Source organism: Durio zibethinus, chromosome 28, assembly GCF_047325235.1.
Source record: "Durio zibethinus cultivar Kanyao isolate XHJ-2024 chromosome 28, ASM4732523v1, whole genome shotgun sequence".
Taxonomy (NCBI): domain Eukaryota; kingdom Viridiplantae; phylum Streptophyta; class Magnoliopsida; order Malvales; family Malvaceae; genus Durio; species Durio zibethinus.
The window spans coordinates 16,203,107-16,220,452 of record NC_143189.1 but is presented as its reverse complement, the minus strand read 5'-3'; the positions used below and the strand labels follow the sequence as shown (position 1 = coordinate 16,220,452).

Below are 17,346 nucleotides of genomic sequence, written 5' to 3'. Positions count from 1 at the left end.
ATGGGGAAGGTCCAAGGCAGGGAGTTGTTGTCCTTGCTCCTTGTTGTGGTATTATCTGCACTTTTTAGAAGTGGAGAAGCTCAGTCAAAGTCTTTGCTGATAAATTGTGGTTCAAATTCTAGTGTCAATGAGGATGGTAGAAAATACGTTGGTGACTTGACCTCTGATAATAATCTCACCCTTAGTGGTGATTCAATCTTTGTGCCACTCTATAAATCTGCCCGCCTGTTCATTGATGAACTGAATTACACGTTTAATGGAATCCAGGGGAACTATTTCTTGAGGCTTCATTTCTGTCCCTTCTCCTTTGAGGACCACAGTGTAAATGAATCTTCTTTCGATGTTGTTGCAAAAGGTCTGAAACTCCTAGCACAATTTAATGTTGTTGGTGAGATTGCACACAATAATTTGTACCTCCAAACTTCAGGAAGCAATTCCAGCTCGTTCTCTTTGGTTAACGAGTATATTCTACCTATCAATTCGGATATGCTTTGGATTGAGTTCGCCCCGGAAAAAGAATCATTTGGTTTCATTAACGCCATAGAGATGGTCCCTATGATTGATAAGCTTTTTGCAGACTCAGTTAGTAAAGTGGTGGAAATGATGCAAATCTAAATCTAAGTGGTAGGGGAATTGAAACTATGTATAGGTTGAATGTGGGGGGTCCTGAGATTAATCCTAGTTAGGATTGGGATTATTGGAGAACATGGGATGTGGATTCTGGCTATATGATCACAGCAAATGCAGGTTCTGAAATAAACAACAGTTCTAATATTACCTATGCTTCTGCAAATGCTTCTTCATTGGCACCTTTTCCTGTGTACGAAACAGCAAGAAGCATGTCCAACACCCAAGTCTTGGAGAAAAGGTTCAATTCTTGGAGGTTTGAAGTGGGTCCTGATTTTGATTACTTAATCCGCTTACACTTCTGTGAGCTGGTTTATGATAAGCCAGGCCAGAGAATTTTCAGAATCTACATAAATAACCGGACTGCAGCGAATAATTATGACCTTGTTGTGAAGGCAGGTGGAATAAATAAAGCTTATCATCAGGATTATTTTGATGCAGTTTCTTCAAAAATCAACAGCCTCTGGATTCAACTTGGTCGTCACACAGCAGCAGGTGCTTCAGACACTGATGCTCTCTTGAACGGGCTGCAGATTTTCAAGCTTAGCCGAAATGGAAATCTTGCCCACATGCAGAGATATGATTCAACTGGGAGTTCAACTTACACTTCAAAATCTTGGGTTCTTTGGGTGGAAATTGTTGCAGGTGTAGCCCCTGTTGCCATTCTTGCAGTTGCTGTTACTCTTATATTTCGTTTCTGCAAAAAGCAAGGAAAAGAATCAGGTGACACTAAAAACAACATGCCTGGGTGGCGACCGTTGTTCCTTCATGGCTCCATTTTAAAAAGCACTGCTAATGCCTAGGGATCGTCTAGACTTCAAAATCCAAATGGATCTATGGCCTCCACTGGAGTTGGCAAGCAATTTACACTGGCAGAGATTCGGGCAGAAACAAATAATTTTGATGAAAGTTTAGTGATTGGTGTAGGGGGCTTTGGTAAAGTATTCAAAGGGGGGGATGGAAGATGGCACCCTTGCAGCAATAAAGCGGGCAAATCCACAATCTGAACAAGGGCTTGCTGAATTTCATACTAAGATTGAGATGCTTTCAAACCTTAGACATAGGCACTTGGTCTCCTTGATTGGATTTTGTGATGAACAAAATGAGATGATCTTCGCCTATGAGTAAATGGCCAATGGGACTCTTAGAAGTCATCCTTTTGGAAATGATGTCCCACCATTGACTTGGAAGCAGCGATTAGAAGCATGCATTTGTGCTGCCCGGGGACTGCACTGCCTTCATACAGGATCAGAGAGGGGAATTATTCACAGGGATGTTAAAACAACCAACATTTGGTTGGATGAAAATTTTGTGGCAAAAATGTCAGATTTTGGGCTCTCGAGAACTGGTCCTTCTCTGAACCACACCCATGTTAGTACTGCAGTGAAAGGGAGCTTCGGATATCTTGACCCTGAGTATTTTTACAGGCAGCAGTTGACTGAGAGATCCGATGTCTAGTCTTTTGGTGTAGTGTTGTTTGAAGTTGTTTGTGCTCGTGCTGTTATAAATCCTAGCTTGCCAAAAGACCAGATAAATCTTGCAGAGTGAGCAACGAGGTGGCAGAGACAAAGGTCGCTTGAAACCATTATTGACCCAAATCTGAGGGGAAAATATTCTCCAGAATCAATGGAGAAGTTTGGAGAGAGAGCAGAAAAATGTCTTGAAGATGAAGGGAAGAAGCGGCCTACCATGGGGGAAGTTTTGTGGTACTTGGTGTATGTCTTGCAACTTCATCAAGCATGGATGCGTGCTGCCAACACCATGGACGATAATTCCTTTTCAAGCAGTCGGGCCTCGGGAGATATGGAAGAGTGAGAAGCTGAAAATAGGCAGTTTGATGGAAATTCTGGTTTATCAGAAGCGGCTACAGGTGGCTGTCACTCTCATGGTGAGCTCAGCTAGCCTGATGACCATTGAAGAGCTATTATAGTAATTGTATTCCCTTCACAATATTATTATTATTATCATATACTAGTAGTTGAAAATTCTTTTATTTTTGCTGTATTAAACCCGGAAGTTTCCTGGCGTAATTACCACCATGCAGCAATATGAGAAAACCATGATAAGTTTCAATTGATAGTGATGAAATTCGTTAAGAAGTTGAATGTTGTTTAACTTGCAAGTTAGCTTAAGTGTATGTTAAGAAAGGAGGTTAACGGTGAAAGTAAATAAAGTGAACAGTAATAATTGAATAAATATTTTGTATTTATTAAATTTTTATGATTTTAGAAAGTAATATTTTGTATTTCTTGTATGAAAAGAATCAAATATAGGAATCCAATCTTAACACTTGTATATATGAAAATAAGAAGTTAAAAATTTGTACCTTCATGATTGCTATCATATCTATATTATCTTTTATTTCAGTAGACAAAAGATTAATTTTCAATGATAATTAGGTTAATTATTACTAATTTTTAATGATTTAAATAGGAATAGGAAATTAATAAAAAAAAAAAAAGCAAGCTTGGATTTAATGCTGAAAGTTAAGAAAGACTCGAAAACAACATACATGAACAAACAAACAGATATAACAATAGCATTTGGTCCTCTAAAAACAAACAAGCATAACAAGCCAATAGCAAGTAGGTCATCAAACATGCATTGAAAAGTTTTGAGATCAAATATCAAATTTACTGGCAATGCTGCAACAAAGCTGCTTCACAGCTTCAAAGTCGTTATCGTTGAGGGAGAAACAGCTCAGTCGTTTAAGCATTGCATCCTCAGTAACTTCATCAAATTCATACCTGTTCTTGAACAAAAAGTAACCCCCACATTCCCAAGCTGAAATTGCATGTGGGGCTGCAAATGGCTGCTGTCGGATGGATTCAAATTAATCCATGATCAGTATTCAAGAAAATATCAATTTTGGAAAAGGAACCTGTCATGGAATCTAGGGTGACATGTTTTGAAATTTGGACAAAAACATAGAACAAACAGAGTATGGGGGAAATGCAACTAAAGTTTGTGGCCATGAATTTCATTGTGACTACAGATTATTTATATGCATCATAGAAACCATTATACATCATCTGTGAGATTAGCTTTGCATTTTTCGTCCTGCTGTTCTTCAAAAATGACATCCGCATCGATGCTACAGATGCTGCACTACCCTCTTATGCTCAAAAATTAACAATCTTCCGTTTGAAATTTGGTTTATGGACACAATGTTCAAGTGCCTAATTGCCTATTTTTAAACTTTAAGTATCAAATCAAACATTTGGCTATAATTCAAGTACCAAATGCATAATTAACCCAAAGTTTTAAAGGACAACTGCCTTGGAAAGGTTGAAACTGACTACACAGTCCCCTTTCATACTGGAGCAAGAAATACAAACACATGTACATATAAATCTATGCATATGTATGTACGTGAATCATTCTACTCAACTGTGAAAAAAAAAACTAATCAGATATCAAGTTTCACCAGTAGGAGGAAAAAAAAAAATCTCCAAGCTTTGAACAGACTTACTTACCTGAAGAAACAAAAAAATCTTTTTGCCAGAATCAGATATCATCAGATTATACTGAACGTTCTTTTCCTCTAAATGAGAACAAATCTCAGAAATAGCGACTGCCATTATCTTGAGATTACGGGTGGTTTGGAAAGAGATGGTCTTAATAGGATAATCGATGACAGAACATATGTGAATCCCTCTCCTCCCACCACTTAAGAGAGTATCTACAGGCCTGAACTCCACAGGTAAAGGGTCAGAGAAGTAGCAAGCCTGCATCATTAAATTAAAGAATCATGATAGCTATAGGATGTATCAAGAACAAAGAATATACCTACTTAAAGGAATAGCATACTGGTATTATTTGAAAAACGGATATAGGTATTTATCTATGAAATTGACTTTGTTACAGGCCATCCATTACACGCATTCATTGATCCCCCAAAGCAAAAATAACTAACATTTACAACCAAGACCTTCATTTACAGTGAAAGAATCTAAAGCATTAAACAAAAAGAAGCAAGAATGGTACGTTTCAGTAACCAGAACTTGCATATTAGGAAAAAAGTGATGGAATTTTAAGAGGCATAAAACCTTAAGTAACAACTAGACCAGTGCTCTATCAAATCTAGGAATAAAGCAGAGTGATTGAAACAGATTTCTTAACCCATCGCTCCAAAAATTTAAAATTAAAAAGATATCAATAATAAAGTCTACAGCTGCATATAATCTGAAGTTGATGTTGCTGACACTGTTGTGGTAACAAGCTTATTATTATTATTATTATTATGGGGCGGGGGCAGGGGCGTTTAACCATACTTCTAACTGTTGTGAAATGCCCCGTATGTTTTTATCATATAATTTATATTAAATTTCAAATTCCAATCCCTTTGTTTAAAATCAAACTCTCAATGCAACCATATTATCGGATTGGAAATCAACATTTGGACAGGCTGCAGTATGGTTTGGATTTTAAAATTAAAAAAAAATACTTTTAGGAATTATTTAATGGCCCGTTCAGGAACCAATAGTAGGGGTTGGTATTTGGGTTTGAATTTTAGAATCCAAATATATTATGTGGGAATGACTTAAAAAGATGAATTTAGATTTGGGCCAAATCTACTAGGAATTTTAAAAGGTTCAAACCTTGAAATTTCAAATTACTTTTTGAGGTTAACATTTGTCAAATTTAGCAAAATTAAGAATCTACCAATTTTAAAATTTTGAAGTCAAATCCTAAATCTATCCAAACAAGAATTTCAAATTCAAAAGTTTTAAATCAAAATAATTGAAATCCAAAATATAAAATTAAAAACCAAATTTTGGTTCCTAAAAACAACCTAAAGAACTGGGTCTGAGTTTGAGCCAAATCACTTGGAATTTTACAGGTCCAAACACAATATTCCAAATTAACTTTTGAGGTTGTATTAGCCAAATTCAACCCATTTAGAATTACCACCACTCTCTCTAAACTAAGATTGTTTAAAATCTTGAATTTCAATTTCTAAATTTATCATTGACTAAAAAATTTTTTCTAAATTTATCAAAAGAAGGCATTTCAAATTCAAAATTTTCCCATAAAAACATTTGAAATCTCAGTTTTTTCATGGCATAAAGCACCACTACACAGCCATAACAGATTGTAGTAATATTCTAAAATATAATTCACTAACTTTGAAGCCAAAACAACATACCATTAGACATGCAAAATAAAGCAAAACTGAACAGCCATAAAGGATTTAATACCTGAAAATATACATCAGAACGATTAGGTCTATAGCAATTGTAGAACACGCGAAATGAGTGGTTATTAATTTCTGCAGCAATCCTTGTGACCATTTCAACTGTTCTTGCATCCAGGTGCTGATAACGTCTGTTTGAGGTACAAGGTACCAAGTAGACATGGCCATATTCAACCGGAGTTACCTTAAAAAAAAAAAAACCCAAAGACTGCATGTATCAGACAAATACAACTTAAAGAACCAACTATATTAATAAAATACCATTGACATAAATTAATACTTATAATGGATATCTAACAGCCATTAAGATATAGTGACACAACAAGGGGCAGCCTGTTGTTCTTCTTGGGTTATACCACCTCCTATTGTATGGTATTTTCTTGTTCCCATCCCAAGCTGGTAGGCTTGAAGGTTAAAACACAGGAAGAGCTCTCCATTGCCACAGAAATAGAAGCCACTTTGAAAGATCATGAAAAAGAGAAGGGACTGAACCTTAATGAAGTTTGGATTGACAGGTTTGGTATCAAGGTAGACACATCATTCCTTCAGGGGAAACTTAATGCAGATGGGATACGGGAATGACACAACCAAGCCAGTGTGGATCCAAGTCATTCCAGCATCATTTGCATGTTTGTAGTTTATGTTATGTGGAACATCCCAACCCCTCCAATTCTCTTTTGTTGAAAGAAAAGATTAGATGGAATAAAATTTCTCTCCATTTAAATATTTGCAGTAATTTGTCAGGACAATAAGTAGCAATGTTTCACAGCATATATCACAAGATTGATAATAGGGGTGTATACCATCTTCACAAAATAAATAAACTTGCAGTCAAAAGTTAAGCAACACTTGGCCTTACATTGATGATGACTAAGATGGCACTATCAGGCACAGAAGCCACATGAATAAGCTCAGATTTTGCCTTCTTACTGCCGGCAAGACAAAACAGCAATTCCTCTGGGTGTTTCATGCCATCAAACACAAAATGATCCCATGCAGGGAGTGCGCCCTCAGATTTTGCAAGATGATCTGTTATCTGTGCTTCATTCAACTGAGAGAAAAACTTCATCTTTCCAGCTATGACCTACATAATGCAACACAGAAAATATGCATCTCTACCATAGTCCCAAATTTATACTAAAAAATAAACAAAGACTGAAAAGGTATGTATTTTCAGAACTGGAAGAGCCCTATTACTGTAACTAGTACCTTAATTTCTGAGGTTGTCACATCATATCTAAAACAACCTTTCCACATCCGGTCTTCCCACTGCCAAGTAACAGGAAAGATGAATAAAGGTGTTGAATAGACGTCAACAAGTATAGCTAAATATTTGTCCTATACCTGAGATAGCAGAAAAGCATCCAACATACTTTGTTCTTCCTCAGCGATGCATGAAAGACCTTCAAACGAAGTGTCTTCCTCAAGAGATTGGCTACCAAAGCAGTAAATAGGGAAGTTCATACCTGTAAAAATCATTCAAGATATTCAAAAATACATTTGAAGGAAAGAAAAACTATCATATGTTAAGAGTCCAATGAACTAGTCATCCTTTTAGCATGTCCTCAATAAAACTTACTTTACATAGCTATAACATCTGTGTCGGCACAACAGTAACAAAAAAATAGTGCTATTTACTCCAATGCAAATGGAATTGCACATCCATTGTGCTAGATACAAAGAGAGCTTTGCTCTATAGAAAAAATGCCAAACATCAGCATGTCGCCTAATTTGATGAAGGGCAAGTGTAGTAAACTTACTATACTCCTCACAAGAGGAACTGAAAGTCTAAAATGCATGAGACTTGTGTACATCATAAAATGATGCCAATCAATAAAGAATTTGATTTTCGTATCTTACAATAAGAAGCAAGCCTTTATACATTAATATACCACATATTCCAGAGATTACTAGATTCATGGTCTTCTTTTTCTCTCTCACCATCTAAACAGATGCATTAAGCATGAGTAGAAAACATTAAATTGTGCCACTTAATCACGAAACGACTTTCTCTGAAACTGTTTTTCTTTCAGATATCTTCTCCATTGAACTAAGTAACTACTATGCTTTAGAATCAAATTTCCATCTATCATATCAATCAAAGGATACACAAACCTAGTAATCTAAATTGTACACCAATTCTAAACACCAAATAGAGTCGAAGGATCTCTTTAGGATTCTCATAAGCTTTCTTATTGGATGACAGAAGGCAAGTAACTTGCCTTAAAAAAATTTTAGCCCATTGCTAATAGGTAAATTCATTACTTTTTTGTTTCAGGTACAAACAAAAGAAAAATGGTTATTGACTTTCTTCGTAAGATTTCAAATTTTCTTCATTCTTTAATTTTTTGAGTAGCTTTGTATTAAGATTTAAAATTCATTACTTTTTTGTTTCAGGTACAAACAAAAGAAAAATGGTTATTGACTTTCTTCGTAAGATTTCAAATTTTCTTCATTCTTTAATTTTTTGAGTAGCTTTGCATTAAGATTTACAGATACCTGAAAACATAAGAAAAATGACCATCCCTTTTCATTCTATCAAACACATGTCATAACTTTTAGAGTAAAAAATGATACAAATCGTGTTACTATTTACCAAATACATTTTTTTAGATGCATAAAACACCAGGTAACAGACCAGCTGAGTACGGAAGAAAAAAGAAAAAAAAGGTACACAACAAGATAGAAATCGACCGAGAGTTGAACAAGGCCTTTGCTTTCAGTTTTCAGAAGTCATAGCATGCCTTGCCAGGTTGAACAGCCAAGCCAAGTCAAACCAGGTTTTCCATTGTTCAAGCATGGCTTGAACATTCTATCATTAGTTCAACTCATGAATCTGATCGAACTCAACATATCAAGATACTACATTATGTAGGACAAGGACTCTCAAACGATAATACAAATAGATAATTTCAAAAATATCAATCGACATTCTACACATTCTAACCATCAAGTAGAAATGCAAAATACCAAATATCCTAAGGTTCTTATACTTAGAAAATAAGGAAAACTATTTAATATAAAAACAATATAATATAAAAGGTTTAAATAATCATTTGATACCCAAACTATAACCAAAATTTCAATTTGGTACCTAAAGTTTGAAAATACACAATAAGGTGCTCGAACTATGCTTCCCATTATCAATTTGCACTTGAAACTAACTTTATTAGTTAAATGGGTGATGTATCCAAAGACAGCTAATAAGAACGCAACATATGTCTAGAAAATCCACATCATTTAAAAAAAAATTTCCATGGAATTAAAAAGTCTGGAAAATAAAAAACAAAAAATTACAAAAGAACCGGGGGGAGTGAAAGAGGGAAATTGAGTAAGGAGATAGAAGGAAAGAGAGCAAGAGAAGTTAAGGGGTAAGGAAAGTGGCAGTCAAAGATGGTCATCCCTTCCCCTTTCTATCTCTTCCCTTCCCCCTCTCTCCCCAATTTCCCTCTTTCTGTCCTTTTATTTAATTTTTTCTTTTTTTTTCTGGATTTTTTTCCTTTTGAAAATTTTTCCAGATTTTATTATTATTTAAATTTCAACAATTAAAATAATTTAAAAAAAAAAGAAAAAATGACATGGCAATTTTTAGACACATGGCCCATTCTTATTTGCTATGTTTGGACATATCACACATTTGACTAATGAAGTTAGTTAAATGTGCAAGTTGACAAACATAAACTAATGATGTTAGTTAAATGTGCAAATATATAAACATAAACAAAGTTTGAATACCTAATTGCATGCCCTTTTAGCTTTAGATACCAAATTGAACATATAGTTTGTGTAACAAATGGGTAACTAACACGATCTTAAATCTATATAAAAATTATAATTGAACTCATAAAATAAAATCTTAAGTTCAAGAAACACCTTTCTCATGCTGCATGCACTAAGTCATTTTCAAGCACAATGTTGATGCGTTAAATGCGTGATTTTAGCTTTGTAGGCCTAGATCATCGTAAAATCTTAATCATATCCAAAAAAAAAAAAAAACAGCAAGCAATGAGGGAACTTACACAACTAAATTGGGAGAATCGCTAGTAACAGGACCCACATAGAACTAAGTAAAATATATTAAAGCATAAGGGAGTGGAAGCTGTAATGCCAGATCCTCTCCACTCCTGTATATAGCCAATATTCTAACTCTTAATCACCACATTGCAGTATAAAATGGTGAGAGAAAGAAATCTTCTCATATATATGTTGTTTTCAATTTTTTATTGAAGAAAAAAATAAAATTAAAAACAATTGAAAGTAATAACAAATACAAATGACAAGGCCACTACGCTAAGAGCAAAGTTAGGCTACGGACTACAAGCTAGACTACTTATTCATAAGCTTCAAAATGGAGCTTAAGCATGCTCATTTAAATAAAGAAACAAACATTTAAAAAGCTTTTACTGGGCAAGTAGTACACACATAGTTTGATTCCTTCACAGTTCTAATGTTTTCTAGTAGGAGGTTTTAAAATTTATGTAAAAGGAAAAAAAAGAACACATTAAGGAAGTGATAGTGAATACCTGCATTAATTTTTAAAATCCATTGAAACAGAAAAGCTGAAAAAACAGTTGGGAAATGGAGACCGCAGCTATGATGGTAATAGTTAAAATATATGATGATACTACAAAATGTAAATAACAAAATTCCCCCATTGAACAAATTGAAAAAAAAAAAAGATTTTCGGATTATTGAGCTTCTGATAATTGAGATATTGAGACTAGAGTTTTTAGGCTTGGTGCTTTGAATTTCAGATCACCAAAATTCTTCCTACATCGTTTAACTTCATTGGCATTCAATTTTGACATTGTTCACTCTGCATCAGTGTGAATAAAACTCTAGCTCTATTACAAGACTCATTTGATTTATGAGCAAACCTTCAACTCGACCAAGAATTTTTTAAACTCTTGAATAGATCAATTATATCCATTTAATAGTATTATTTTTATTTCTTATTGTACACATGAGCCAATGAATAGTGATTGATTATGATTTTTCATAATTTAACTTGAAGGATTACCTAATCCCCTAAATATCGTCAACTCCTTTATGATTGTCTCCCTCAGACATCACTGAACATTATCATTGGCACTTTGTGGCATATCAGATGAAAAACATATGTTTTAGGACCATAAGGATATATGTAAAACATCAATATGTTTGCAAGGCCAGGGGGAATTTGTAATTTACATTAAAATTATTCAAACCATGGAAAGGTGAAGACACATTTTGACTGGAGGTGATAAAAACAAGAATTATGCTAATAGTGCAAAGAAACACCACGGAAGGGTGAAGATACACTACAACTGGAAAAGCAATGAGGTAATGAAAGGCAGTAGAACATGCAGTGACACATAAGACATAGTTGAGGGAGAAAAAAATAATAAACCAAAAATCTTAGAATCACATTTCTGTTCAGAAGGAGAATCAGAAATTCAAAATTGACACAAATATTGGTCAATAAGGAACTCTCTAATACTTTACCTGTTACAATAACATAACTAAAAACACTTAAACGGTAATGCATTCTAATTCAATATATGAACACCGAAGAAAACAAAAACAAAGACAGAAAAAGGACTAACCTTGAAGAAAGAAGTGAGAATGTTTTAGCTGCTCAGACTTTTCATTCTTCACCAGAAAGCAGTTATCTTCAAGCCATTTCACTGTAACCATCCTTACAAAAAGTATTCTACAACAACAATAAAATACTGTAGCTCCACTCACAACTTTGCAGATGGTTGAATCAGCAGCCACCACCAGCGAGGAAAGTAAGATCAGCGGGATGCCCACCGGATGAAGGTAGGGCACCACGACCACCATGAAATGAAGGGGATGCAATCAAGAATTTAGGAAAAGCCTGCATACATTGCTTGCCCCTTGTAATTTTTGCACAAGTTTCTTTCCTTAGAGCCGTTTTTAAATCAACAAAGCCAGCCCCAACTGGACCAGCAGATTCCCTCCTCTGTTTCAAAGTCTTTTCCAAGGTAAAAACTGAAAACCATTAGACAGCAGATCAAGCACAGCTCCAAGATACAGGAAAAAAAATAAAAATAAAAACACAAAATGCCATAAAAATTAATGCTTATAACAACTAAACCTAAAACATTTTGATATGAAACCCTAAATCCAATTAAAAGTAAAGGAAAACCTTGAACATATATACAGAGTAACATCACCAGCATTCCAAATTTTGATAATTGTCTTCTATCTTCGTAACTGTGATAAATTTATACCAAATAAAACAACAGGAAAATCTTCAACTAATTCAAGATATTGCCGGCAACATCAAATTTTTATTAATTTAATGGTGTAAATTGAAAATGATAGAGAAAAAAAAAAGAGAAATTAAGTTTAAAAATGAAATTAGAAATTACACACCTTTTTTTATTTTCACAATGTCGTCGCTGCTCCCCTTCTATCTCACTTCCTCTTGATGCGTATTGATTTGGAATTGCTTGACACTTTAGATAATCTTCTGTTTCGTTTGTGTGGAATAGGTAGTTGCCACGTGTTATTTTATTTAATAAAATAGAATAAAATAGAAAGAGGAGTGACAGGGAGTGGAGCGTTTTTTTTTTTTTTAGATATTCATATCCGATTAATATTAATAATATTTAAATCTGTATAATATTTATTTAAATTTAATATCATTATTTGAATTTAAATTTATTTAAATAAATATTATTTATTTAAATATATAAAATCTTTAAAATATTTATTTATTTGAAATTTTTATCAAAATATAAAACAAATAAGAATTTAATTTAAAATTTAAGTTTATTTTTAATTAATAATAAATAAAATTTATTTTTTAAGATTTAAAACTTTCTATAAATATAAAATTTTATATATTTTAATACATAAATGGATAATTTCAAATTCGAATCCGTTTACATAAGTATTATTTGTTTAAATATCTAAAATTATTAAAATATTTGTTTATTTAAATTTTTTATTAAAATATAAAATAAATAAGAATTTAATTTAAAATTTAAGTTTATTTTTAATTAATAATAAATAAAAATTATTTTTTATGGTCTAAACTTTCTACAAATATAAAATTTTATATATTTTACATATATAAATAGATAATAGATGAATATAAATTCATATATTCAATACTATTTATTAAAATTTAGACAAATTTTACTATTAAATATTTAAAAAAATATTATTCATATTCATTTCAAATATATCACGAATAATAAATTTTTTATACGAATTAATTAATTTTTTTATAATTATTTAAATCCAATATAAATAAATATAATAATAATAATAAATATCTATTTATTTACTATTTATTACCATTCATACTGACTGAATAAAGGTCACAAGGAAACATGCGCCATTAGAAAACCTTCCCTGGTTCATTTCATAAACCCTAAAAGGAACATCAACAAGAAGATTAGATTCGGGAAATCTTGATATCTCTCTAACGTCTCATGAAAAACAATTTATACACTTATTAATTACATTATCATATGAAATTCTGATTTTGGGATGTGATGGGAATTTCATATATTATCATATGAAACTCCCATCACATCCCAAAATCAGAATATTCCAACACATTAGATAAATATTAAAGTAAATAATTTAGGTAAGATCTCGATTCTCTTTAAATAAGACATCGATTTTAAATTTTATAAATACAAAAAATAGACATTAGGAGAATTTATTTTTTTATGAGATTCAATCCGATTCGATTTTAAATTAGCTAAAATTTAAAATAATTATTAAACATAAAAAATCTTAAATTAAAAAAAATAATAAAATTTATGCAACTTCTATATAGGATTAACAACGGATCGAATCGAGACAGGTTTTTATTCGTCTCGAACTCGATCCGACTTTGTATCCATTAAATTTGAATCTGACTCGATTCAGAATATTTTTATTTTTTTATATTAGACTCTGATCCGATCTGACATTGTATAAATCATATTCGATCTTACTCGAAATTAATAAAATATTATTTTTTAAAATATAAAATATTATTTTTTAAAATATAAAATATTATTTTTTAAATATAAATATTTAAATATATAATTATATAAATATATATAAATAAAAAAAATAAAAAAAATTAACTTTTATATAAATATCGAATCTAATTTATCTAAAACTCAAATTTAATTTGATCTCAATTTTTTTTTAACAAAACTTGATCTGACTTAAAATTTAATTTTAAAAAAAAATTGATGATCGAATCAAAATTCATAAAAAACAAATTAGATTACCGACACTGATTCTATATCTTTGACTTTTATTCTTGTTACTAACGATCGTATATGCAATAAATGAACAATAACAATGCGAAGGTAAATAATTAAAATAAATTGTTGACGTGATATAGTCTTTGGCTCAAAATTTGACGTATGTTTTCTCTACATAAAGAATTCGACTTCAATTTTCTTATTTTTTAATATAAAAATAATAAAATATTAGGCGTTAATATTAAAAGTGATCATGAATTGAATTAACATCAATTAATGCCACCAAAACCTTGCCAATAGCCCAGCGTGCTCATGAAATCATTTTTAAGACTATTTGATTTAAAATTAATATTAAAATACATTTTATAATTAATATCTTCATATTTTTAAATATTCTTAAAAATATGTTTGGGACATTTAAAAGCTTAAACGTGTAAGGTGGCATAAAGTATGTTTTAACTAACTTTAATCTCCTATCATATAAAATTTTTATATAAGTATATTAATAATTAAAAAATAATTTGACATATATAATTTAATTATCATTCGATTTTTTAATTTAATGAAAATATCGTTACAAATATTATTAAGACTTGATATGATTTATTATAAACCAATTTGATAATTTTTTTCGTTGCAAAAAGAAAAAATTAAAATTAAAACATTATAAAACTTAAAAAAAAAAATTTATGCATGAACAAAATTTGAAACATTGTTCTGTTGGCATGAAAATTATTTTCTCTTATTTTAAAAATACACTGCCATTATATATATATATATATATATATAAATAAAAACACTAAAAAATATTATATAAAAAAAATAAATGAATGAAATGAGAGATAATAATAATTAAATAAAGATTCAACGTAAAATAAAATATCTAATTTCCCATCTTTTATATAAACCCTCCCAAAACCCTCCTTTTTCATTCTTTACTTCCTATACTCGGAACATTCTCAGTCTCCCGAATGGCTATCCTCTCCAAAACCAAAAACCCTTCTTCCTTCCTCTTCCCTGTCTGCCGTTATTTATCTTCCATTTCCTCCGCTGTAGCTTTCTCCTCCAAACCTCTAAGCACTTCATCGCCACCCTCTCCCCACTTCTTCCTTCGTCGCTTCCGTGCCCCACCTTTCTTTTCTCTTTTTGTTGGTGACTCCCTTTCTCCTACCGTCAAATAGTTCTCCACCCGAACAGTCAGGTCCTCCCTCAATGATCCAAATCCGAACTACTCGAATCGGCCCCCGAAAGAAACTATTTTGCTGGACGGTTGTGATTTTGAGCATTGGCTCGTCGTGATGGAGCCACCTACAGAGAATGCTACGAGGGATGATAATATTGATCGTTATATCAAAACCCTGACTCAAGTGGGGGGCAGTTATTATTATTGATTTTACTTTTATGTGTGCGTTAAATTTTTAAACTTATTTTTACTAATTGATTTTGGTTTTTATTAGTTATATTTATAGATCCTTACTTATTCATGTATTTGTTTTATAATACTGATGAAATAGTTACGATAGTTTCATTGTTATATTTTACCATATCTTTTTTATGAGAAAAATGATTCTATTGAGATTAGAGATTGCTGGATTACTCTTTGTTTTGAAAGTATATGATGCTTATTTTACAAGGTCTCTTAGGTTAGATTTTATGCACTGCGTCATGTTAGATTACTATTAGTGGCAAAAACTCCATTTATCAGCATGGTGATTGTAACTTATCATCTAACCATTGCAATTTTAGTATTTTTAGTAATGGCTTTCTATATGTACTTGTTTTATTATCACTCCACAACGGAATGATATTTGTAATGAGAAGTGCATGCGTTACTTTGTATATTATGGTTTGTTTATTTCCCGAGTTTCCCGTATACAGTGAGGAGGAAGTAAGAATGAAAATTTATTCAGTTTCTACCAGACACTACTATGCCTTTGGAGCTCTTGTGTCTGAGGAAGTCTCATATAAGATCAAAGGTGCATGTCCTCTTAAGTTATCAAATTTTCTTGTCAAAATGAAGTTTTAACTAAAGCTTTTACGGATGTTTTCATAATTTTTTATTTTCCTACAGAACTTCCTGGGGTTAGGTAGGTTCTTCCTGATTCCTACTTGGATGTGATGAATAAGGATTATGGAGGTCTGTTTTGATTTTTTATCTTTAATATTTCTTCCATTGGATGTTTTTGTTTTAAGCTATTAGTACTTTTAATAAGCTATCATTTTTCAGGGGAACCTTTCATTAACGGGCAAGCACTTCCATATGATCCAAAGTATCATGAGGAATGGGTGAGGAACAATGCTCGAGCAAATGAAAGAAATAGGCGAAATGATAGGCCTCGATCAAGAAACTATGAGAGAAGAAGGGAGAACATGCAGCCCCGCAATATATATTCTTCATGAAGCAAAAGAAAAAGGTGGAAATGTGTTTTTGGGAATTGTTGCAGTATGCTGTTGCTGTAGGTTAAAATTCTTGCTTGTGGAAGGGGAGGAGAGGACAAAGAAGGCGAAAATTTTGGATGCTTAATTGTTAACATAATAATGTGTGGAAGGTTATTAATGTTTAGTTTAGCGTTATTCACCCTAAAAATATCTATTTTTAATATAATTATATTTTGTTAATTATTAAAATTCATTATTTGCAAATTACATAATACAAATGTATTTATAACTGTAATTTTTATATCTTTTTACAAAATATTTATATTTTATTGTATAACTTAACGTGTTTTTTTTTTTTTTTTTTGTATATTAATTTTTAGGTTAAAGGAAGAACAATGTCCTTAAACTATAATAAAAAATTATTTATGTCTTTAATATTTTATTTAAATCAATTGAGTTCTTAATCTTTAATTTTAACTCAATTAAAATTCTAATTAGATGAAATTTAATCATGTGGTAAAATTAAATTAATCAATTATTGAATTACAGTTATTTGAACTTTTAGATAAATTTTAGAGAGAGGAAAAAAAAAAGAAAAAAAAGAAAGAAAACAAAAATTTGTATTTAATTTTGACATATTAATTGTGTCACGTGATCAATTTTAATTTATTTTATTGATATTACTTGAAATTTTATCTTATTTAAAAAAATTAATGGTGTTAACTTTTTCATCTAATTAAGAATTTAATTGGATGCAAGTAAATATTGAAAGAGTTGATTGATTGAAATAAAAAAAAAAACAATAGTTTAGATAATTTTTTAATTATAATTCACAAACTTTTAATACCATTAGCCTATTTTTTATGTTATCAAATTCTCTTAACAATAACAAATGTAATTATAAAATAAAATCATCATTTA

The 17,346-nt window shown here is 31.4% G+C and overlaps 1 protein-coding gene and 2 pseudogenes across 7 annotated transcripts; 2 read left to right on the top strand and 1 right to left on the bottom strand.

Moving 5' to 3' along the window:
* On the top strand, positions 1-2,704 carry LOC111280428 (putative receptor-like protein kinase At1g30570 pseudogene; annotated as a pseudogene).
* A 371-nt stretch (positions 2,705-3,075) lies between these two features.
* LOC111280429 (GDP-L-galactose phosphorylase 1-like) lies at positions 3,076-12,303 on the bottom strand. Of its 7 annotated transcripts, none has more exons than XM_022867814.2 (9): positions 12,206-12,261; positions 11,976-12,043; positions 11,410-11,818; positions 7,169-7,290; positions 7,034-7,093; positions 6,684-6,908; positions 5,829-6,008; positions 4,104-4,355; positions 3,076-3,442 (listed from the first exon to the last, which is right to left on the bottom strand). In XM_022867814.2, the coding sequence occupies exons 3-9, from the start codon at positions 11,645-11,647 to the stop codon at positions 3,248-3,250; spliced, it is 1,272 nt and encodes a 423-aa protein (XP_022723549.2). In that variant the 5' UTR covers positions 11,648-11,818; positions 11,976-12,043; positions 12,206-12,261; the 3' UTR covers positions 3,076-3,247. The 7 variants fall into 7 exon arrangements, with proteins under 7 accessions (XP_022723549.2, XP_089613061.1, XP_022723548.2 ...); XM_089756935.1 differs by having other exon boundaries at positions 3,076-3,439; positions 11,410-11,801; positions 12,206-12,257; XM_022867813.2 differs by lacking the exon at positions 11,976-12,043 and having other exon boundaries at positions 12,206-12,303.
* Positions 12,304-14,942: 2,639 nt separating this feature from the next.
* On the top strand, positions 14,943-16,806 carry LOC111280678 (multiple organellar RNA editing factor 8, chloroplastic/mitochondrial-like; annotated as a pseudogene).
* Positions 16,807-17,346: the final 540 nt, after the last annotated feature.